This window comes from Misgurnus anguillicaudatus, chromosome 15 (assembly GCF_027580225.2).
Source record: "Misgurnus anguillicaudatus chromosome 15, ASM2758022v2, whole genome shotgun sequence".
Taxonomy (NCBI): Eukaryota; Metazoa; Chordata; class Actinopteri; order Cypriniformes; family Cobitidae; genus Misgurnus; species Misgurnus anguillicaudatus.
Window position 1 is genome coordinate 24,929,386 of NC_073351.2, and position 23,612 is coordinate 24,952,997.

Consider the following 23,612-nt stretch of genomic DNA (forward strand, 5'->3'; position numbering starts at 1 on the left):
GGGGTATAAAAGTTCACTTCCTTTTTTATAGAGTCAGTGTAGTATAAAAGACACTAAATCACATTTTATGCAAAAAAAAAACATAAATAAACACACTATGTTTTTTGTATATAAATTTACACAGCGCGTTTCACAGTTTACAGTATTTACATTGTTGTTGGAAAATATAAGTCCTTTCTTTAATTTGTAGGACCGTTCGATTGAAGGCGATATAATATATAATGTAATTTAATACATTCACATATATACATACAATATACACATTGTATACGTCTACATTCCTTTAACATACGCTTTTATTAACAGCGACTTACATGCAGATTTGTCAGTTTATTTTAAGAGCAGCCACGTTTACAAGTATGATGTAATGATATTTGAAGAGAAGAGAACAGCATCAATTGGTGTTGGGGTTTTAAGAATAATAAATTGTTAGCAGTGCGTTCAAGTTCAGGGTTTTCACTGTTATTGTATAAACGCCATATAATTATTATTTACATTTAAAATGATTACCACTTTCCATGATGTGAATGCGCGTGCGTGGCGCGGGCCATGCGGAAGATGACTCGTCAGTGTTGTTGTGGATCGCTGACAGGCACGTGAGCTGTGCTGTGCTACGTCGTCTACTTAGCAGTCGACATGGCGGCTACAACTCCTCCCAAGGTACAGAGCATGCTGCTTTTCCTGTCAATACACGGTCAAAAACTAAAAATACTTCACATTACTAGCGCTTCAAAGAAGGATTTAGCGTAGATATACTGCTTGACTAGTTTGTGAGAAATATCGATGATTTACTAGTCTAGTAAACTGCTCTGTTTAGCAATAGTTAGCCTGACTGCTAACAACCCAAATACTGGGGCATACTGCAGGACTAATTACGAAAAACGGATATGTGAAAAGTCTTTTCGCTGCCAGTAGTCAATGTGTCTTCTGTATGGGGCGTCTAACAAATAATAATGGTTTACTAGGGTCGTATCTGTGCTTTAACTAGTGTTGAGTCATTATATGGCAAATAAAAACACAGTATTATGGATAATAATCTCAAAATACGTTTAAGGCTCCTGACAGTTTATTCAATAAACGTAACTTGCGTATTCTCATTTCTTTAACTACTTGTCATGTACATTAAATGTAATGTTCATCTGTTGCAACGTGCATAAAAAGTATACAACCATGGTTGAGTACCCTAATAAGGCAATACGCGCACTATACATTAAACTGTCAATAACAGAAATGAGGTGTCTTAAAATATCAGAATTGCATTACCTGAGCTGTTAACTGTTGTATTTTTAATGTATTATATTTATGCATAAAACAACTGTAAGGTCATTTCCTTGTCTATGTGTCCTTTGACGACAATAGCATTTAATTCCTCAGGAGCAGGCTAACCTGCATTTATGAAATACCAAGACAAAATCCTGAACTGTTTTGTTTTGCGTATCGATTTAGAAAGATAGATTTGTTAATTTAAATGTTAGGTTAATCAAAGATGCAATGTTCTCCAGGGCTCTAGAGTGCGACCAATTTGGTCGCACATGCGACCTAATTTCTCAATGGTGCGACTTAAAAAAATATCAGGTCGCACTGGTGCAACCCAGGAGTTCGAGGGAAAAAGCCATGGTCCAGATCTACGTGTGTGTACGTTTAAAAATGCGTGTGCGCTCCAGTCAGAGAGAGAGAGAGAGAGACGCTGATGATAAGAGAAGAGGAAAAGAACGATTGACAACTTTTTCGTTAAGAATGTTAAGTTGCCTGATCCGTCCGAAGATCACAACCAATGCTCTGACATCAACCTCCCGTCACATCAGGTCCGAACCCGAAGACGGAATTAGGTAATGAGCCTCTTACAATCGAGTCAGAGCCAAAGCATAATTCTTTTGAAGAAAATTATTTGAACGTAACCCAACAGCAATGTCGCGTTCCGTGCGCCAAATGTATAGAAAAAAGCCAGGAGTCAGGACCGCTGTTTTCTTCATAATCTTACTTCCAAATCTAATCCTATAAACTTTTCGGTGTTTGCTGTATCGCTATCACCGCCCTGCCAGACTGTCTTAAATAGAGAAATAAGTTCATTCCTTGATTTGCGTTGTTGATTCATTTATAAATAATTCCCCCAAGGGTTTAGTTTATGCGCAAAAGGCATTAAAATGAATAGAACGTGATGATTACATCTTTCTTTTGTGAAAAAATAATAAAATAAATAAGCCTACATGAAATGTGTTTAACTTAAATATTAGCAAATTAACAAAACGAATTCAAAAGTAGCCTAGCCTATGAGAGTTTATTTATTGTGTGACCCGCTCCAAATCCGATGCAGCACAAAAAACTTTTTTATGCAATCTCATCACGCATTTCATGCCATCACCGGCGCGGGTTTAAGCAGGGCAGCGAGAAAAATACATTAAACTTTAAACATTAAACATTATACTTGAGTTTTTTTGGACATCCCTTTGGAGTCACAGCAATCATATCATCAATTTACAAGGGATAAATATAAGCGCAGCGCTTATGAGTGTTCAAACACTGCTGACCGCTCAGCTGTCAATCTGCCGACCCTCACAAAGTTTCACATTAAATGTTAATATATTTGTCCAGTCATTGTCCTGTGCTTATTTCTGTCAATGTTCTGCATGAAGATCTTTAAAGGGATACTTCACCGATTTAGCATTCAGCTTTGTATCTGTAGAAACCCGGCAGTATTACTGAATGACCATGTTTCCCTCCCTCATTTCCCCCTGAGAGGAGAGATATCTGCATTTTGGTTCTGCAAAAAAGTCCTCCGATGATGTAATATGACGATTTTTGCATCATCGGAGGACTTTTTTGCAGAACCAAAATGCAGATATCTCTCCTCTCAAAGGGAAATGATGGAGGGAAACATGGTCATTCAGTAATACTGCCGGATTTCTACAGATACAAAGCTGAATGCTAAATCGGTGAAGTATCCCTTTAAAGGTTTCTACTTACTTCACGATTTGCGGTGCGGCCGGTCGCAGTCTTTATGTAAAACGGGCGGGTATGAAATAAATTGATGCTGATGTCGGATAATGGGTCAAGTGTTATTTTAATCGCGCGGATGCGGGTTATCAAACAGGACTGTGCATGACTCATATAAGGAAAATTATAAAATAGCCTACATGTTTATATTCTGCATTAAACCACCATGGGCACCAAACTTGCGGTGTTAAAGGGACAGTTCACCCAAAAATGACAACTCCGTCACCACCAACTCTCCCTCATTTTGTTACAAACCTGTATAAATTTATTTGTTCTGATAAACACGAAGCAAGATATTTTGAGGAATGTTAATAACCAAACCAAGCATGAGCCCAATTCACCTCCAGGAAAAAAATACTTTGTAAGTGAATGGGGCTCATGAATGGTTTGGTTACAAACATTCCTCAAAATATTTTCATTCATGTTTACCAGAACAAAGACATTTATACAGGTTTGTAACAACATCAGAGTGAGTAAATTATGACAGAATTTTCATTTTTGGGTGAACTATAAATCCGATGCAGTCAAAAATTAGGGTGCACCTAACTTTTGTGCTGGTGCACCCAAGAAAAAATGTTAGGCGCACCAGTGCAACCAGTGCAAAAAGTTAGTCTAGAGCCCTGTTCTCTTTATAAGTATTTATTACATATATGTTGCCTAATGTACTATATTATGTATAATTACATATCATTTGTTTTCCAGGTTGTGTTTGAACATGAGGGAGTTTTTATACACACATCTCCAGATGAATCTGAAGATCAGGATTTAATATCAGGATTCCTCAGGATCGTTGAAAAAGTATACTAGCCTTTATTAAGGTTAAATGTTTGTTTCGGTGTACTGCTGTACATCAGGATTTCATCATGTTCTATGTAAAAATCAGTGTGACTTGCGTGATTTATGAAGCAGTTATACCACATTCTTTTATGCTATTGATAAGCACCCCCTTTTTGCCAAGCTGAAATTTGTAGTAAGTCTCTCTTGCCATTATCTATTTCTATTTAACTGTAGGATGGTGAAACTCTTGTGGAATACAAGCCTTTGGAAGACGCAGATCCCTCAAACATACTGTGTGCCTGCAAGGTTTGTATGTTTGTTTAAAAACTGTCCCGTACGACACCATCACACACTTCACAATCTCTCTGGAGTCACATTAACATGATATCCTGATTTATAATTATCGTTCTTATGCTTTTCTGAAGGACTCCAGCTCAGTGGTTGAATGGACTCAAAGTTCAGAAAACAATCCTCACAGACCTGTTGACCATCAGCTGAGCTATGAAACCGAATGGGATATGATCAATGCTGTCTCATACAGGAGGAAAACCCATAGCCACGGAGAAGGTTAACTTTGCATAAATCTTTTTGAATATCAGTTATCTTATATTTCTGATTTGTATTTAATGTGCGTTTTCTATTGCTTTTACCTCTGGGATTCAGCAGACTGCCCTGATTTGTGTAACCTTTTCATAATCCTTCTCAACTAATTTTGCTTTTAAAACAGGGCAGTCTTGTTCTAAAGACACTCCTTGCAAATGAGGTTGTTTGCCTGTATGATGTCATTGGAGAAATTCCAAAACATTGTGACAGTGCAATTCCTGGTACTTAACTTGTACTGGATGTCTTATGTTATTACTACAAATCTTTTTGGAAACTCACACATTTTTTTCCATTAAAGAAGCTATATGTAGGTTTTTGACTGTACTAACTAAAAATACTATAATATATTTGTAGATATTTAGGAATCATGCTAAGTTTCTCTTAAGAACTACGCTGTTGCCAGTTATTCTCTTTTCGATATGCGCTTTCTGTTTTTGTATTGGTCAATTTACCCAAAAGTGTATTTCGACAGCTCAGTTGGCAGTTATCAGGGTTGTTTAAATGCGCAATGGCCCATAAATGCAACCTCTGGTGGATACAACCTCCGAAACGAGCTTTAGACAACAAAAAACATTTTAAATGTCAAAATGAGCAGGGTTTGAGTTCCTGTCTTAACTGGTAAAGCCTAATCCTTGGCTGAGCTAAAGGAAAATATGCTAAACATTTATTGAAATTCTTGCAGTGTGTGCACTTGTAATCTTAGCAGCATTTGGCCAGTAGAGTGCACCACAGAGTTATGCATAAACTAGTTTAATGCATTATAAGCATTACACCAACAAACATGCTTTTTTGCACACTGATTTTTGCAGCTAAGAATGCAACACTGTTTAATTTAAAGTATGCTCTTAATATAAACATGATACATTTTTTTGGTCTTTCGTTGGGTATATATTCAAACCGGACTAAGTAATGACCTTATTTATATTTTTCAGCATAAACAGCTAAAGCTACGTCATACTTTGTTTAAAAAAACGTATTCCTAATAAATGGTTATATGTAACTTATATCTTATATTTGGCTGAAGTGAGTTTGAAAAAGGTCACTTTAAAATAAATTGTATATATTTTCAAAAAAGTATTATAGTTTCGTATTTTCCGTACTGTAAGTCGCTCCGGAGTATAAGTCGCATCAATCAAAAATGCGTCATGAAGACGAAAAACATATGTAAGTCGCAATGGACTACACGTCGCATTTATTTACAAAATTATTTCACAAAATCCAAGCCGAAAAACAGACATTTATTCTGGAAAGGCAAGTTATTTAACTAAAAAATAGCACTCAGAACAGCAGGCTGAATAGATGTCCGTACGTAACATAAACAGTTATTTACACGATACACAATAGCATACTAAACATACCTGGAAGGCTGAATAGGCTAAATGAACAGAACAAGCCAACGAGCATCAAGTTTGCAGGCTCGTCATTCCACATCACTGAATTCATTAAATTACATAAATACAGGATCTGCATATAGCGGACTCTCACGGCTGTATACGCTAATGTTGTCTCTTGGTTCATATATGTCAAAATTAACTCATACTGACTTACAAGTCGCGCCTGACTAGAAGTCGCAGGACCAGCCAATCTATGAAAAAATGTGTGACTTACAGTCCAGAAAATACGGTAATAACACAAGACATCAATTACAAGTTAAGTACCAGGAATTGCAAAACCACTGGCAGAATGTTTTTGGGAATTTACCCAATAGACCATTTTGCGGGATGTTAGCATCACTGGTCCAGAAGCATTTCCTGTTTTAGTTTTTTAACACACAAAATTAATTAATATTAAATCAAAATACAACCAACAGAAAATTTTGAACTAAATCAAATAGTAAAATAAATGTGAACAAAAAACTTAAAAACAACAGGAAGTGCTTCTGGACCAGTGTTGTTTACATCTTGCTAAATGGTCTGTAGTATATTTCAACAGCTCGTGGTTATTATGGTTGGTTGACACCGCAATGGCCCATAAATCCAACCTCTGGCAGATGCAACCTCCAAATTGAGCCTCATATTGAGTTATAAAAATCCACACGAGCGGGTTTGTAAATTACAGACAACAAAAACATTGCAAATGTAAAATTGAGCAAATAAACTTTTGCTTTCCGTCGTCAGTTGCGCTCCTATACGTGTCTGGCAAGGGAAAAACATCTCCATTATTTTGAAATCTAGACTGCGGTACCAAGTTCAGACGCTAGAAGTCAATGTTACATACTTTTACCAAGAAGTCTCTTACATCAAATTAAGCACATTTAAGCACTTAACAACGAATTAAGCACATTTTCTGTCTTTTAAAACCAAAAGTTCTCGATTTCTAACCGTGACCAAGCTTTATTTTTTTGTTTTTGTCACAGGAGGATCAAACCACGTAAATGACCGCAACAGATGGGCCTTCTCTTTTAATGTGTGTGACCTCAGGTCTATCACAGTTAAATGTGAGGGCTGGTCTTACCTCATTTTCCGCTTGAAGGACGGCACAGCACTACCAATCATTCATTTTCACCAGGGAGGGAGCACAGCGTTCCTGGATAGCCTAAGGAAATCCGTTCAGATCAGCGAGTAAGTGAATTATCTGGGGTTTGAGTTACTGTCTTAACTGGTGAAGCCTCATCCTTGGCTTAGCTGTAGGAAAAAAGTTAGCATTAGCATTTGACCAGTAGAGAGTTTAATGCATTACAACCATTACACCAACGAACATGCTTTTTTGCACACTGATTTTTGCAGCTAAGTTTAAATTTAAAGTTCTATTTAAACACTATTTTTGTGTTTTTGCCTTTCAGTAGGTATAGATTCAAACCCGACCTACTTCATTTTTTCAGTGTAAACAGCTAAAGCTACATCATCATAAAACCTATTGCTAATGAATAGTTTTATATAACTAATATCTTTTATTTGGTTTCTTTTGCTAAATTAACACAGCTTAATTCTTTCACTCTTCCAAACCTTATTTTTAAAGTAACCCATGATCTTATAATTCATTGAATACCGCAGTCAGTAAGATTATTTTCCATGCGTCGTCAGTCAGATTTCGTCATCAAGCGGCTTTTGTCAAAACAATCCGATTTGCATGCAAATGAGAAACACTTCGCTTGAACATCTCGCCACTTTTGAGGAAGTCCGGCATGCGTTGCGTGGCGAGAGGCCATGCGCGTGACTCATGTAAGGTCGAACAGCAGCTGTCTGTTTAGAGTTAAGGCTTTATGAAAGTAACGGCATTAAATATCACAACAGATTATATCCGGCTGTGAGCATTCTGAATTCAGCCCTTCTGAGGAGAAGATAGCTGTTATTAAAGTTCTTATCTCAGTCTCCATAATGAAACGTAGGCTGGGCTTTGTTGGCTTAGCTTCTCCTGTCATTTCAGCCTCAGAGCGATATGGCCAATGATGTCATGTGTTTACTATTCAAATAATTACCTTTATTTCGATAATTATCGATAGGATTGCTTAATTAAAGGGATAGTTCACCAAAAATTACAATTCTGTCATTTACTTAACCTCGAGATGTATACATTTTGTTGTTCTGTTGAACACAAAAGATGATGTTTTTATAAATAATGGTAGCACACAGTTGATGGCACCCATTGACTTTACTATGGTAGTCAATAGGTACCATCAACTGTGTAGTGGTTACTATCATTTATCAGAATATCTTTTTTGTGTTCAACAGAATAAAAACACATACAGGTTTAGAACAACATGCGCGCGAGTAAATGATGACAGAATTTTCATTTTTTGGGTAAACTACTACAATGAGTCTTGATGTCAAGTGTGATGTGGACTTTATCTTTGTTTTTAAGGAGCCCAGATGATAAAGGCACCCTTTTTGTCAGCAGCTATAACAAAACTTTCTCACAGTCCTTTGAGAACCTTCTGGATGATGTAAACTATGGATTTGTACAGGTATGAGGTATCAGTGTTGTTAACAGGGTTCCCACAGGTCCTTGAAAGTTTGTGAATCTGGGGGAAAACATTTAAGGCCCTAGGAAGTTTTTGAAAATATACATACATAGAGACAGGTCATTGAAAGTGCTTAAATCTATTTTATGCAAGAAGTTTTCTGGAAAAAATCCATATTATTCCCTGTGTAGTGTAGGATGATATCATAAAAATTCTAGACTTTTCAAGCACATGTGCTAAACTGTTCGCTTTAAATGCTTATATCTTCTGTATGCCAATGTTGATTCATACCAAAATGCTTTTTTGCATAGTTGTGTTTGACACATGAAAACGTCTCGGGTTACGTATGTAACTGTTGTTCCCTGAGAAGGGAACGAGACACTGCGTCTCCCTTGCAATACTTCCTGCATCCCTGTAACGCCGTCTTTGGCAATATTTCAGATAGCGATATACTTCCTGTCTCCCACATCACCCTGTCTTTGTTGTTAAGCCTCACCATTGGTTGAATTTGATATACACATTCAGATGCACTTACCCCTGGAGGTGTCCCCAAAGTGTCACCGCAGTGACGCAGCGCTAGTTCCCTCGAATGGGAACTGTAACAATGTATCATTAAAGGTAACACAATGTAACCTTGATCTCACTTGAAATGTGCCCCACATTTTGTCCTTGAATTTGAGGGTATTGGACCTGGAAAGTCTTTGAAAGGTCCTTGAATTTGAAGTTAACCAAGGTGTGGGAACCCTGTTTTAAGATCTGTTGTACAAGCTGATTTTAGTATGAACATTATTCTCTGAATATAAAGGTTTGCTTAAAGGTATAGTTCACCCAAAAATAAAAAAATGTCACCCTCATGTTGTTACAAACCAGTTTAAATATCTTCAAACTTTATCTAAAAGATATCTGTGATTAAGCAGGAAACAGAAGCACTGTTGACGTTCATAGTAGGATAAATACTACTATGAAGGTCAGTGGTGCTCAAAAACTGTTGGGTTACAAACATTGCTTAAATCTTCCTTTGTGTTCAGCAGAACAAAGAAATGTATACAGATGTAACAACAGATTGTAACAACACGAGGGTGAGTAAGTCATTTTTGGGTGAACTCTTCCTTTAAGTAGGTTATAAACTCAATAATCAATGATGGCTATGCAATTTTACCTTCTAAATAGAAATTCAAGAAGGATCCCTACACAACAACACTGGGTGGCTTTTCCAAGGTCACTAACTTTTTATTTGACCAGTTTCGGGTGCCTGATTCCGAGTGTCACCAGCAGCGACCTGAAGAGGAGGTTGCTGACATGTTGGGAGAGCTCATTCCTGGACTAGAGATTAACCAACAGGAAGAGCCAGGCTTTGAAGTCATTACCAGAGTGAGTGGATTTGGATCTATAGTAATAATTCCCAGCCTGAACCAACACTCAGCATCGCACATGCAAAAATTATTGTAATTGCAAATATGTCTTTAAAAAATAATTGAATGTGAAATTGTGTGTGTTCCAGACTTGATCTGGGGCCGAGGCCAGAAGTGCAGAGGAATGGTCCGGTTACGATGGAAGAATGGACAAAGTTCCAGGATTCAGAAGGAAGAATGATCAACATTCCTCACATAAAGCATCTCATATTTAAAGGGGTATGACATTACTTTGAAAATCATTTTAATGTGACAAACCAAAGACTATCTGTGACATTACTTAGCTTTATAAAACAGTTTTTATGGATTTCTATTTGACATAATCTAGGATAACGTTAATTTATTATAAATAGTCCTGAAAGAAACAACTGTAGTGTCCAAATTATAAAGTTGTCTTGTATGTCCGAAGTAAAACATTTCAGAAGACAAATGTAATCAATGTTGCTTTATTTATTTTTAACAGGGTCTTTGCCATGCTGTAAGGAAAGAGGCTTGGAAGTTTTTACTTGGATATTTGCCATGGAACAGCACCCACGAAGAAAGAAAAATACTTCAGATGAGAAAAACGTATGCAAGTTTCCTCCAACAAATGCTGGCAACAGCTCAATATTGAAGCTTTAGTAAGATCAAGTGTTTTCTGTCAACAGAGACGAATACTTCAGAATGAAGCTTCAGTGGAAATCCATAAGCGAGGAGCAGGAACGCAGAAACTCTAGATTACGAGATTACAGAAGCCTTATTGGTATGCCATCACATCAGTTACATTAAGGGATGGTTTTCCGGACAGGGAATACCTTAAGCCAGGACTAGGCCTTAGTTAAATTAGGATATTTAAGTCATTTTTAAAAGCAGAATTTATAAATAAACATTACTGGTGTAATTAAGATATGTCAGAGCAAGCTGTTTTTTATCAAGACAAAACTTAACATTTAAGTTAGTCTGAGACTAGTTTAAGCCCTGTCTGGGAAACCACCCCAATAGGTTTTGGTGTTTTTAAAGGACAGTACACTGAAAAAAAATGAGTCATTCAATTTACTCAATTTTTTAAGGTAAGTGGTTGCAATCAAGTTATTTAAGCTACATTTAAACAAATGTATTTTATTTTATTTTTCAATTTTTTTTGTTTAAATGTAGCTTAAATAAATTGATTGCAACCACTTACCTTAAAAAAATTGAGTAAATTAAATGAATTTTTTTCAGTGTAAAAGCTGTTGCGTAAAAATATCAAAACTTTATAACTCATGCAACTTTTCTTCACCTGGAATTAAAGGGAACCCAGTAACTTTTTGGTAAACCATTCTCTGCAAGCATGTGAAAAATAGGTAATTGAAATTTGGCTCAACTTGTGATGTTACAAGGGGGTTCTTCTTATAATAATATCGCCCCTTAAGCTGCCCTATCCAACCATTGAGTTTCAATTTCAACAAACCACCATTATGGTGATCAGTGTTTGCATTTCATCAGCTCATTTGCATTCAAAGGGACACACCCCAAAACGGCACGTTTTTGCTCACACCTACAAATTGGCAATTTTAACATGCTATAATAAATTATCTATATGGTATTTTGAGCTAAAAGTTCACACATGTACTCTGGGGACACCAAGGATTGATTTTACATCTTAAAAAAGTCTTGTGAAATGTCTCCTTTAAACTCCATTTCTGATTTTTTAATCTCTTTAGAAAAAGACGTCAACCGAACAGACCGCAATAACAAGTTTTATGAAGGCCTGGACAACCCTGGCTTAATATTACTACATGACATCCTGATGACCTACAGCATGTACGATTTTGATTTAGGCAAGTGACTTAAATCCTTTGGTTGATCTAATTTTTACTTTAAATGCACATCGAACAGTTTAGATTAGAATGAAAATAGTAATTGTTTTTAAAGGGATAGTTCACCCAAAAATAAAAATATCATCATTAATGACTTACCCTCATGTTGTTCTAAACTTGTAAGACCTCTATTCATCTCAGTTTAAGATGTTTTATATTTGGTTCGAGAGCTTGTTGGCCCTTCATTGAAGATCTACGTGTGGTGTGCTTTCCATGTCCAGAAGGGTGGTAGAGCATCATGGAAGTGGTCTATGTGACATCGGTGGGTCAGTTGGAATGTGTTGAAGCATCAAGGGTGCATTTTGGTCCAAAAATTATGACTTTATTCAGCATTGTCTTCTCTTCCGGTTCTTTTGTGAAGTGTATGCGCAAGACTAAAGTCACGTGACTGCAGTGATGCGGATGACGTGTTATCCTCAGACATGTTTGCGAAGTTGTTGTTTTTTCAGACTTACAGTGTGTCTCCCCTAGACTGTAAACGAAGCCCGGACGCACACAAAAACATCTGGGGCGCACCAGATAGCACGTCAGCCGCATCGTACGTCATCCGCGTCACTGCAGTCACGTGACTTTAGTCTTGCGCATGCGCTTCACAACAGACGCGGAAGAGAAGACAATGCTGAATAAAGTCATAATTTTTGTTTTCTTTGGACCAAAATGTATTTTCGATGCTTCAACACATTTTAACTGAACCACTGATGTCACATGGACTACTTTGATGATGTTTTTATTACCTTTCTGGACATGGACAGTATACCGTACGTTGATTTTTAATGAAGGGTCAACAAGCTCTTGGACTAAATATAAAACATCTTAAACTGTGTTACGAAGATGAATGGAGTTCTTACAAGTTTAGAACAACATGAGTGCGAGTCATTTAATGACATTATTTTCATTTTGGGGTGAACTATCCCTTTAAAGGAAAATGTAAATTCGATAATCATGTATGAGTTTCTTTGTTTTGTTAAACTCAAAAGAAGATATTATGACAAATGATGAAAAGCACACAGTTGACAGTACCCATAGACTGCAAAAATATCTTCTTTGGAGTTTAACAGAATAAAGAAAATCATACAGGTTTAGAACAATATGAGTAAATTGTGACATAATGTTTTATTTTTGGGTGAACACCCCTTTAATCTGGACTGCATTTAATCAGTTTCCTATTTCTGTACAGGTTATGTGCAGGGCATGAGTGACCTACTATCTCCCATTCTCTTTGTGATGGAGAATGAAGTTGATGCCTTCTGGTGCTTTGTTTCACTCATGGATGAGATGGTACAGTCTTCTAGTTTATCTCACTGCCACTGTCTCTTTAGCACTTGTCTGCATATGAATGCCACTACATCAATAAAGCATGTTTCTGCCTTGCGGTTTCTCGCAAGCACTTTAAATAGTAACTGAGATAAAAGCTGCATTTAAATGTGTTTCACAATGTCTCACAGCACGAGAACTTTGAGGAACAGATGCAGGGAATGAAGACCCAGCTGATTCAGCTCAGCTCTTTGCTACGTCTTCAAGACCTGGCCTTCTGGAACTATCTTGGTAATAAATGTTATTATTAATTTTTTTTTAATATTTGTTAGAGATGCATTGATATAGCGCCCAATAATCAACATCTGTTGATGAAAGCAATTTTTTACACTATCAGCCGATAGTTTCAAAACAGACAGAAATATCCTGTCAATCAAAAGAGAACAGGAAAATTCAATGAATTTGAGCTCGGTTTATAGAAAATGTCAAAAAAACGTCACTAGTTTAATGTTTCCAGCTTGCCTATCCCCTAGCACAATCCATAGAATCTGATTAGTCCATTAGCATTGTGCCAAAAAAATAACCAAAGAGTTTGGATATTTTTCCTATTGAAAACTTGACTCTTCTGTAGTTACATCACGTACTAAGACTGACAGAAAATTAAAAGTTGCGATTTTCTAGGCCGATATGGCTAGGAACTATACTCTTATTTTGGCATAATAATCAAGGACGTTTCTGCTGTAACATGGCTGCAGGAGGCGCAATGATATTATGCAGCACCCGAAAATAGTCCCCTTAGTAACTTTCAATGGCAGGGGACTATTTTTGGGCAGTGCGTAATATCATTGCACCTGCTGCAGCCTTGTTACGGCAGCAAAGTCCTTGAATATTACGCCAGAATGAGAGTATAGTTTCTAACAATATCTGCCTAGAAAATTGCAACTTTTAATTTTCTGTCTGTGTAACTACAGAAGGGTCAAGTTTTAAATAGGAAAAATATCGAAACTCTTTGCCTATTTTGTTAGGCGCAATGCTAATGGTCTAATCAGATTCAATGGATTATGCTAAGCTATGCTAAAAGTGGTAGTGCCAGACCCAGAGATCAGCTGAATGGTACCAAAACGGTAAGAATCAAATGTTTAACTCTAGGGATGCTGGAAAATTAGCATATTTTCAAAAAAAAAGTTGAATGTCCCTCTATTCGTCATTATTGACTAACATTCAGAAAATGAATCTTCATATTTTGGTTAATGCAAGTTAATATAACTACCAAACTATTTGTTTAGGCAGATATCAGTCTGAATAATGGGCTATCGGTATCGGTGGATAAATTTAATGTCAGCGCATCTCTATTATTCATGCTTTATTTGTCACCGTATTGTATTTATGTTTACATCTGTGATTGTGTCTTTTTACAGAGGCACAGGATTCTGGATACTTATATTTCTGTTTTCGATGGTTATTGATCCGATTTAAGAGAGAGTTTAATTTTCATGACATCCTTCGCCTTTGGGAGGTGTGTAAAAATACACAGACTTTGTTCTATAATATGGTTATTGTAATATAATCTTTACACTGTTTACATGGTATTTTATTTCTGTCTGTACATTTTAAGGTCATGTGGACGGGACTGCCTTGCCAAAACTTTCACCTTCTGGTGTGCTGTGCCATTTTAGACTCGGAGAAACAAAAAATAATGGACAGAAAATACGGATTCAATGAAATCCTAAAGGTTAGCTGGATTCCTTTGAATATGTTTGCTTAATTCGCTTTTTTTAAATAAAATTAACTCATTGATATGTTATCATTACAGCACATAAATGAACTCTCCATGAAATTGGACATTGAGGAAATCCTTAACAAGTCCGAGTCTATCTGTTTGCAGATAAAGAATTGTAAGGTATGTCCCAAGAACAGCTTCTTTTGTGTATGTATATATATCATCAGTACTATGTGATTTATTATGTATTGGTAGTTGATTCTCTTTTGATTCTCTTTAAGGACTTACCCAATTCAGTAAGTGAGATATTGGGTCTGCCCACCACTTCAAAATCCTCATCAGCAGCATTAGAAACCAGTGAGTATGGAATACTCGAGTCACCACAGACCTCACCAAGATCCACGCACAGACAAGACCAGGTCGTGTCCAATGGCCACAGTCACCTAAAAGAAACGACACAAAATGGCTGCAAAGTAGCCTTCATTTCCTAGTGTACAGCACTATGTGATGTACAGTACAGATTTTATAGCCCCTGTATTCCAGGAAGATGAACAGTATTGGGTATTGTGTAGATATTTGCTACCAAATGCCACATTGTAAAATACCCCAGAGAAAATCTATGATGTAAAACTAGGATCCAAAAGGATCCTAAAGCATTATTTTTGTAACTTTCTTGTACCATATTGTCTTTCATTGAAATAATCATTCCTTCTCATTGTATAGAGAAAGAGATTTCATAATGAGGTGGGGTTTCCATTGTTGATATTAAAATATTTTTTTTCTCATAAGTTGATCTTTTCCTAAATAATAAGGATTTAAATTAAAAATCGGTTTTCTCCCATTAGCTTGTGTGTTATGTTTCAGAATGCAGTTTATTTGAGGTGGAACTGAATTGATTTCTAAAATGAAATTTCAACCAAAATGTATTGCAAGTAGTCTTTATGCCTGCTATTTTTATCGTTGTTCAATGAAGCGAGCCAGTTACAATTATGTAATACTACCATGCATCATTTTTACATAATCAATTCATAACTAATTAGATGAGAGTACTTGTGTGTGTGTTTGAAAGAGAGCGTATGAACCTTATAAACTGAAGTTAGTGGATTGGTTCCAACTGGAATGTAAATGTGGCCTCTGGAATGGTTGAGACTATATATAGTCTGTCCACACTGACATTTGCACATGAGATGCACACAAGGCGGTAAAATACTGATTGAGGGCTGAAATGTTTTTATCCACATGTAAGCAGAGCCCACAACAAAGCCACTGGGAATCATCTTCCATCTCTTTCATTTCCTGTGGAAAAGGGAAATTGCCTCAGAGGCAGCTGATAGCTTACTGTTCACCAGAGTAATGTTATCTCTCTTTCAGCTCGCTTTCATTAAAAAAATAAAACGCCGGCTTATTCTGTGCTCTGAAAAAACATCCACTCGTTTAGCAAAACCCGTAAACAATATGCATCAGTCCGCATTTTCTACATTGATGTCCTTTTACTATCAATGTATTCATTAATGATAATAAGGACATTTCATACTTAACCAAGTTATAGCTCTATTCCCACTATAGGCTAATTCATACATGGCTTCTTTGAGTTCACCTAAAAATTTAAGTTTTTCTGCTTAGGTGTTTGGTGATATTTTTGCACATGTATGAGTTAAAGGAACTATGTAAGAAATTTATATCAATTAATCATAAAATGGCCCTGATATGTCACTAGACATTAAGAAATCATTTTCATTTCAAATACTTAAATCCTGGCCAGGATATATTCATTTAAAAAGTGGAGTTGCAGCCCTCAACTGATGTTTATGTTGTCATTTTGTATATTGGCCACCAGTTGTGTGATTGCAGTACCAGTTTTAGCCACAAGCTTTGTGATTGCAATACCAGTTTTGGCCATAATCCTACATACTGTTCCTTTAAATTTATTAAATATCCCTGACACCTATTTAAGACTTGACAGTCTATTAAAGGGGCCATGACATGAAAATCTGACTATTTCCATGTTTAAGTGCTATGATTGGGTCTCCAGTGCTTCTATCAACCTAGAAAATGTGAAAAAGATCAACCAAGTAACTTAGTTTTGGTAAGCCATTCTCTACAAGCACATGAGAAAATAGGTCGTTGAAATTTGGCTCTCCTTATGATGTCATAAGGAGCTCTTATTATAATAATACTGCCCCTTAATCTGCACTATCCAATCACAGCACTGCCATTTATTGCAAAGAAAAAGAGAGAGAGAAAATAATTCACAGCACAATTGAGTTTCAATTGCAACAAACGGCTCATTTGCATTTAAAAGTACACACCCAAAACGGCACATTTTTGCACACACCTACAAAGTGCCAATTTTAACATGCTATAATAAATGATCTGTGGGGTATTTTGAGCTAAAACTTCACATATGTGCTCTGGGGACACCAAAGATTTATTTGACATCTTAAAAAAGTCTTGTGAAATGTCCCCTTTAAAGTATGGAGAAGCTGAATCGAGTGTTTTATTTAGAGAAACCCCTAAATCTCTTCTTGTTTAACACTTCTTGAGTTCATCTGGGACAAAAGCTTTAGTTTTTATATTGTCTTATTCCCTTGCTTTCTATAATAAACGTGCGATTTTAACTAAATCCCCTTAATCTCTAAAATGCACATTACAGGTGTTTTTCGGTCTTGCAGAAATACTAGGTGTGATTTACCATTATGTTGATCTCTTTCATCATCTCTCGACTGCGAAATGAAACCGAATTTCTTGGAAACAAAATTGTTTTCCTCTTGATTTCTTATCTCCAAGAGGTAAGATGATGCGGCGTGCTTATCCATTTTCATCAGGTGTTGGGTATGTCAGCATTTCATAATGCAGGCACCGGACCCTCTAAAGCTAATAAGAGCAATCGCCCAAGACGTGAGAGAGCCGCGCTTATCAACGTCATTCGCCACGGTATATAATCCCAGCTTTGGTACTGACAGGGAAGACGTGTCAGGGACGGTGAGCTTCATGACTTCAGAGGGAGAGCTGCAAGAAAATCTTCAGAGTTAACCATATAAAATGCAGGGAAAGAAGACGTCTCAAGAGACAGTAACTATGTCCTCTGAACTTCAGCCTAATCCAAAGGGGCCACAGGCACCCCCTAAATCGCCTGTTGGTCTTATAAGGAAAAGGGGTCAAGAAGCAATGCCAAAGATGCAACCTTCCATGATGATGTTTTCCAGCAAATACTGGGCTCGGCGAGGGATGTCTTTGGATTCGGCAATGTTTGATCCGCAACACCTTGGAGCATCCATGGTGAGTACTGAACAGAAGTTGACCCTAGTGACCTTTTTTGGTGGTATAATTTCCATTTGGGAAATCTAGGACATTTGTAGCGAAACTGACTTCAGTTAGGAAATGGTAAGTGATTTTTTTTTTCATTTTTTCAAAAAGCTTCATCAATGATTGTTTAACGATGAAAATGTATTAGTTTAATCTATTTCTGCTGCTATATGCAGATAAATAAATGTAAAATGTGTAAATCAATTATTTAATTTATTCTGGATCAAAACGGGACACAGTGCATTAATAAAATGTGACTCTGTCTGTGAAATCCAGGCTAAAGTCTCGTAATCTAATTATGAGATTAGGAGCATGAAAGTTTGATTTCACACGCTGTGAAAAATGTTGGTTCAAAGTGTTTGTACTGCCTTAAATGTTGAGTTAATTCAACGTAAAAATATTAAATTGTTTGATGTGAGCTTTAGGTACTATGATTTTTGATAAGCCCTTTTCGAATGAAGTGAGCTTTTGTTAATTTGATTTTTTTTGTTGTAATTGAGTTTTACTTTTTCTCAGTTTGAAATAAATAAATAAAATAGGCTATTAGTTAACTCAACATTTTTAATAAGTTAACCAATATTTAAAAATGTAATTAACTTTAACTTAACACTTACTTTTTTTTAATTGAACTAACAATTTTTTTACAGTGCATTGATTTCAATCTTTGACATGACCTTACTTAAATCAATATTAAAGAAATCAAGGTTATATTTTCACAAAATATTATTTACATTAAGTAGGATGGGTTTTTTGTAGAAAATAGTAAATCACAAAAAATTAAGATGGGATTTTACATACTGGGTCACAAATATAAAAACTGCAAATTTTGAGGCACTTTCAGTTTTATCCACTGATGTAAAAAGGAAAATCCTATAAGCATATTTGAAATGATATCATCTTGACAATAGTTTAAAGTGAACGCATAACAACATTATTATGTTTCTGGGTCAAAGTGACTCAAAATCGTTGAAGCCGGTCACACATTTAATCACCTCATAGTCACGCAGCCAGATAAATTCTCTTTTGAGAAACCTTACTGGATGTTAATTGAAATGATTTGATATGACTTTTTGATAAGGATGTTATTTTAGCAAGTGTTTCAATCCATTCCCATGATGACTACAAGTTTTATATTCAATTAAAAACCTCTCCACACAGCTCCGGAGAACATCCTTTAATCGGATAGACGAGAGACCTGTCAAAGAAGAACAGAAATCCAGCCTTGACCCTGGGAAATTAGCAGTGATTTTCTCTCTCAAGAATGAAGTGGGCTGTCTGGTAAAAGCCTTGAGACTCTTTCAGGTGAGCGAACACCTTATCCTTTATTATTAGTATACACTTAAATTAATGATTTCAACAGTACAGCTATAAGCATGAGGTTGATTATGTTTGTTCTATGTTTAAAGGAAAAGCATGTGAATTTGGCCCACATTGAGTCTCGCAGGTCCAAAAAGATATCAAGTGAAGTGGAGATATATGCAGAGTGCAGTTGTACAAAAAAGGAGTTTAATGAGCTTGTGCAGCACCTAAAAGATCACGTCAACATCATCTCGTATAACACACCTCAAAAAGTGTGGTCTTCAGAGACTCTTGGTACGAAATTGTTTTCTATTAATCATAATCTGTATTTGAGACTTTGCTCAATTTAATTAAAATGTGATTGAATAAGAGAAAATGCACAATTGAAGTTATGCCTATATGATAATAATTATGTTCATGTTGTAGATTGTTTGGACTGCGTGTGTGTTTTGGGTGGGTTGCCGGATGCGGATGGCATACCCTGGTTTCCTCATAAGATCGCAGAGCTGGACCAGTGTTCACATAGAGTACTGATGTATGGATCAGAATTGGACGCCGATCATCCGGTAAGAGCAAGCGGTTCCTATTTTCATATAGACATTTGAAAGTTTGGTCATTACTCCAAATGTCATGAAATTCTCTGTTCTCTGTTCTCTATCACAGGGCTTTAAAGACAAGGTGTACCGACAGAGGAGGAAGTATTTTGTGGAGGTTGCCATGAACTATAAATTGTTAGTATTCAGTATTATTCCTGGTAAATGCTGCTAGCAATGCTAAGATGATTGGTTGATTCCCAAATAATGCATGGCCCCTTCTGACATCACAAGGGGAGCCCTATTTCTCACATGCTTGCAGAGTATGGTTTACCAAAACTAAGTTACCTTTAAAGGGACATTCCACTTTTTTTTGAAGATATGCTCATTTTCCAGCTCCCCTAGAGTTAAAGGTGCTCTAAGCGAATTCACGCGTTTTAGACCATTAAACATTTTTTGTTACATACAGCAAACATCTCCTCACTATCTGCTTGCTGCCTGTCCGCTGATCAAACTGTAAAAAATGGAATTTATTAGACAGCCCAGGCTCCACAAACTGCAATATAAACAAAGTGGCCAAACCTACAAACAGAAACCATAACAAAGTTTTCGAGCCAATAAACGACAAGAAGGATTTGAGGGTGGGGGTTGGGCGCGTTCATGAAAGCACAGAAGGGAGGAGGAGGAGTTAGCCACGGTCTGTTTGTTTGAAAACAGTTCAAACATCAACAAAAAGTGACGTTACCCAGATTTGCTTAGAGCGCCTTTAAACATTTTATTCTTGCCGTTTTGGAGTCCATTCAGCTGATCTCCAGGTCTGGCGCTACCACTTTTAGCATATCTTAGCATAATCCATTGAATCTGATTAGACCATTGGCATCGTGCTAAAAAATAACCAAAGAATTTCGTTATTTTTCCTATTCGAGACTTGACTCTTCTGTAGTTACATCGTGTACTAAGACAGACAGAAAATTAGAAGTTGCGATTTTATAGGCAGATATGGTTTGGAACTATACTCGCAAACTGGCATAATAATCAAGGACTTTGCTGCTGTAACATGGCTGCAGCAGGCGTAGTGATATTACGCACTGCCCAAAAATAGTCCCCTGCTATTGAAAGTTACCAAGGGAACTATTTCCGGGCAGTGCGTAATATTACTACGATGTAACTACAGAGGAGTCAAGTTGTGAATACGAAAAATGTCGAGACTCTTTGGTTATTTTTTGGCGCGATGCTAATGGTCTAATCAGATTTAATGGATTGTGCTAAGCTATGCTAAAAGTGCTAGCGCCAGACCCAGAGATCAGCTGAATGGATTCCAAAATGGTTAAAATTAAATGTTTAACTGTAGAGGAAAGTGATCATATTTTCGGGAAAGGTGGAGTGTCCCTTTGAATGCACTTCAAGTTTCTTTTTGTTGGTATGAATCTGCACTTAGCTGTCTTACAAATCACTCCAGCATACATTTCTCAAACAGCGGGCAGCCTATCCCGCGTATTGAGTACACATCCGAGGAGGTGAGGACGTGGGGTGTGGTGTTCAGAGAGCTGACTAAACTCTATCCTACGCATGCCTGCCGCGAATATTTGAAAAACCTCCCTTTGCTCATAAAGCATTGTGGGTACAGAGAGGACAACATCCCACAGCTGGAAGACGTTTCTATGTTTTTGAGAGGTCAAATCGCAGTAACACAACACATTGCTTTATATAAATATATTAGTTAGCTGTAAACTCTGAGAATGTAACTAATGTGGAGTTTTAATGTGCAGAGAGGTCAGGGTTCACCGTACGACCTGTAGCCGGGTATCTGTCACCGCGTGATTTCCTGGCCGGTCTGGCTTACCGGGTCTTTAACTGCACTCAGTATATACGTCATAGCACAGACCCTTTATACACACCAGAACCGTGAGTATAATAGGCACGCAAATATTTCCAAATGACAACTTTATACATTATTAATCGTTTCTATTCTTAGGGACACCTGCCATGAACTGCTCGGTCATGTACCGCTCCTGGCAGATCCCAAGTTTGCTCAGTTTTCACAGGAGATTGGCCTTGCGTCTCTTGGGGCTTCCGACGAGGACGTACAAAAACTGGCAACTGTAAGTCTAACACCATAAAAAGTCATCTTCATATTCCCCATGGTTCTCAACATCATCAATAACAATAGCCAGAAGGTCACAGGATTGTTTGTGTGGCATTATTTTAGCGTTTAACTGTCAGGTTTTGATCTATGGTGTTTATCTTTCACATGAATTTAAATGAGATCTGTAGCACTGTGTGGAGAGAGACAATCAGATCTGAAATATGAGTGGGTGCCTTTTATAAGGGCCTTGAGCAACATTAACAAAGTGGATGAAATTCAAGTACGTTACATACTTGCAGTGGTTTATATAGCCAATAGATTTATTTATTTTAGCTTTTAAATCTTTGCAATGTACGCAATTGTACTTTTAGTTTTGGTACACTAATAATGCAATAAACCAACCACTGTGCTTTTTTGCAGTGCTATTTCTTCACAATTGAGTTTGGATTGTGCAAACAGGATGGTCAGTTAAGAGCTTACGGAGCAGGTCTGCTGTCTTCGATTGGAGAGTTAAGGGTACAACCCCCCCGTCATTAACAATACATACAACTTGTAATGCAAGTACTCAACATAATTATTAATGGAATGGATACGTCTGTCATTCTGCAGCATGCATTATCTGACAAAGCCACAGTGAAGGTGTTTGATCCTAAAACAACGTGCTTTCAGGAATGTCTCATTACAACTTTTCAAGATGTTTATTTTGTCTCTGAGAGTTTTGAAGAGGCAAAGGAGAAAATGAGGTAAATGTACAGTACATCCAGTCCGACGTGACAATAAGAAAAAGTCTTACAGATTGCAAAAAAAAGACACAACATAGTCTAACATAATTTCTTCTAAACAGGGATTTTGCTAAATCGATAAAGAGGCCGTTTTCAGTCTACTACAATCCGTACACCCAAAGCATTGATTTACTAAAGGACACCAGGAGCATCGAGAACGTGGTGCAAGATCTACGCAGCGACCTCACCACCGTCTGTGACGCTCTGGGAAAAATGAACACGTACCTCGGCATCTGAGCCAATCGAATTCATCCACGATTAAGCTTGGTATGCGTTATAACTGCAACTTTGGTTTGCAGTAGAATATGACTGAATACAAGTCACATTAAGTAAATGCTGCTACAGCTTTTCTTGGCTAAATTTATTATTATTGTCTTATTATCAGGATAAACACTAAATAAAGTGTAACACAAATACTGCAACCAAAATCTTCATTCGGCACTCTGTCATAATCAATTAATTACATCATACTAACATAATTGTATTAACACAACTGTTGTTTCACAAAGATCCTTAAGGAAAACAGATTATTTAGTATTGTTCAAGTCTTTGCTGGTTATCAAACATTGCCTATTTGTGCCTCCTTTAACAAGTGTACTGTTGTGCTTAAGACTTAAATGAAAAAGTGTTTTTTAAATGATTGTTGCAGCATGTAGCAAATAAAATTAGATGACATGTATTGAAGAAAAAATAAATCTATGTAGAAATTGTGAGCACTGCTCTGATTTAAATGCTGTATTGTATTTGTAAGTCTGCTGGTGCTGTATTTGTTGCAAACTTGATCAATAAAGCATTATATTTTAGCATTAAATTTGAGCGGCTTGTTTAAAGGAACACGCCCACATTTTGGGAATTTAGCTTATTCACCGTATCCCCCAGAGTTAGATAAGTCCATACATACCTCTCTCATCTCCGTGCGTGCTGTAACTCTGTCTGACGCAGCCCCCGCTAGCTTAGCTTAGCACAAACACTGGAAATGCATGGCTCCAGCTAGTATACTGCTCCCAATAAGTGACAAAATAACGCGATCATTTTCCTATTTATGTGTTGTGATTTGTATAGTCAAACCGTGTACAAATAACAAGGTGATATGAGACACAGCGATCT

General features: G+C 36.9%; 2 protein-coding genes across 7 annotated transcripts; both read left to right on the forward strand.

Moving 5' to 3' along the window:
- The first annotated feature begins 286 nt into the window (after positions 1-286).
- Positions 287-15,343, forward strand: tbc1d15 (TBC1 domain family, member 15). Of its 6 annotated transcripts, none has more exons than XM_073853641.1 (18): positions 287-660; positions 3,697-3,792; positions 4,006-4,077; positions 4,197-4,338; positions 6,731-6,935; positions 8,179-8,278; positions 9,304-9,354; positions 9,446-9,641; positions 9,773-9,906; positions 10,151-10,254; positions 10,335-10,429; positions 11,370-11,486; positions 12,703-12,803; positions 12,971-13,070; positions 14,198-14,295; positions 14,395-14,511; positions 14,593-14,679; positions 14,781-15,343. In XM_073853641.1, exons 1-18 carry the CDS (start codon positions 637-639, stop codon positions 14,988-14,990), a joined length of 2,049 nt encoding a protein of 682 aa, XP_073709742.1. In that variant the 5' UTR covers positions 287-636; the 3' UTR covers positions 14,991-15,343. The 6 variants fall into 6 exon arrangements, with proteins under 6 accessions (XP_073709742.1, XP_073709743.1, XP_073709740.1 ...); XM_073853642.1 differs by having other exon boundaries at positions 9,307-9,354; XM_073853639.1 differs by having other exon boundaries at positions 289-660; positions 8,176-8,278.
- Positions 15,344-16,155: 812 nt separating this feature from the next.
- On the forward strand, positions 16,156-23,308 carry tph2 (tryptophan hydroxylase 2 (tryptophan 5-monooxygenase)). Its single transcript, XM_055173922.2, has 11 exons — positions 16,156-17,778; positions 18,964-19,107; positions 19,212-19,398; positions 19,531-19,670; positions 19,768-19,835; positions 21,115-21,311; positions 21,407-21,542; positions 21,613-21,739; positions 22,144-22,239; positions 22,333-22,466; positions 22,568-23,308. Exons 1-11 carry the CDS (start codon positions 17,542-17,544, stop codon positions 22,740-22,742), a joined length of 1,641 nt encoding a protein of 546 aa, XP_055029897.2. The 5' UTR covers positions 16,156-17,541; the 3' UTR covers positions 22,743-23,308.
- The last annotated feature ends 304 nt before the right edge of the window (positions 23,309-23,612 follow it).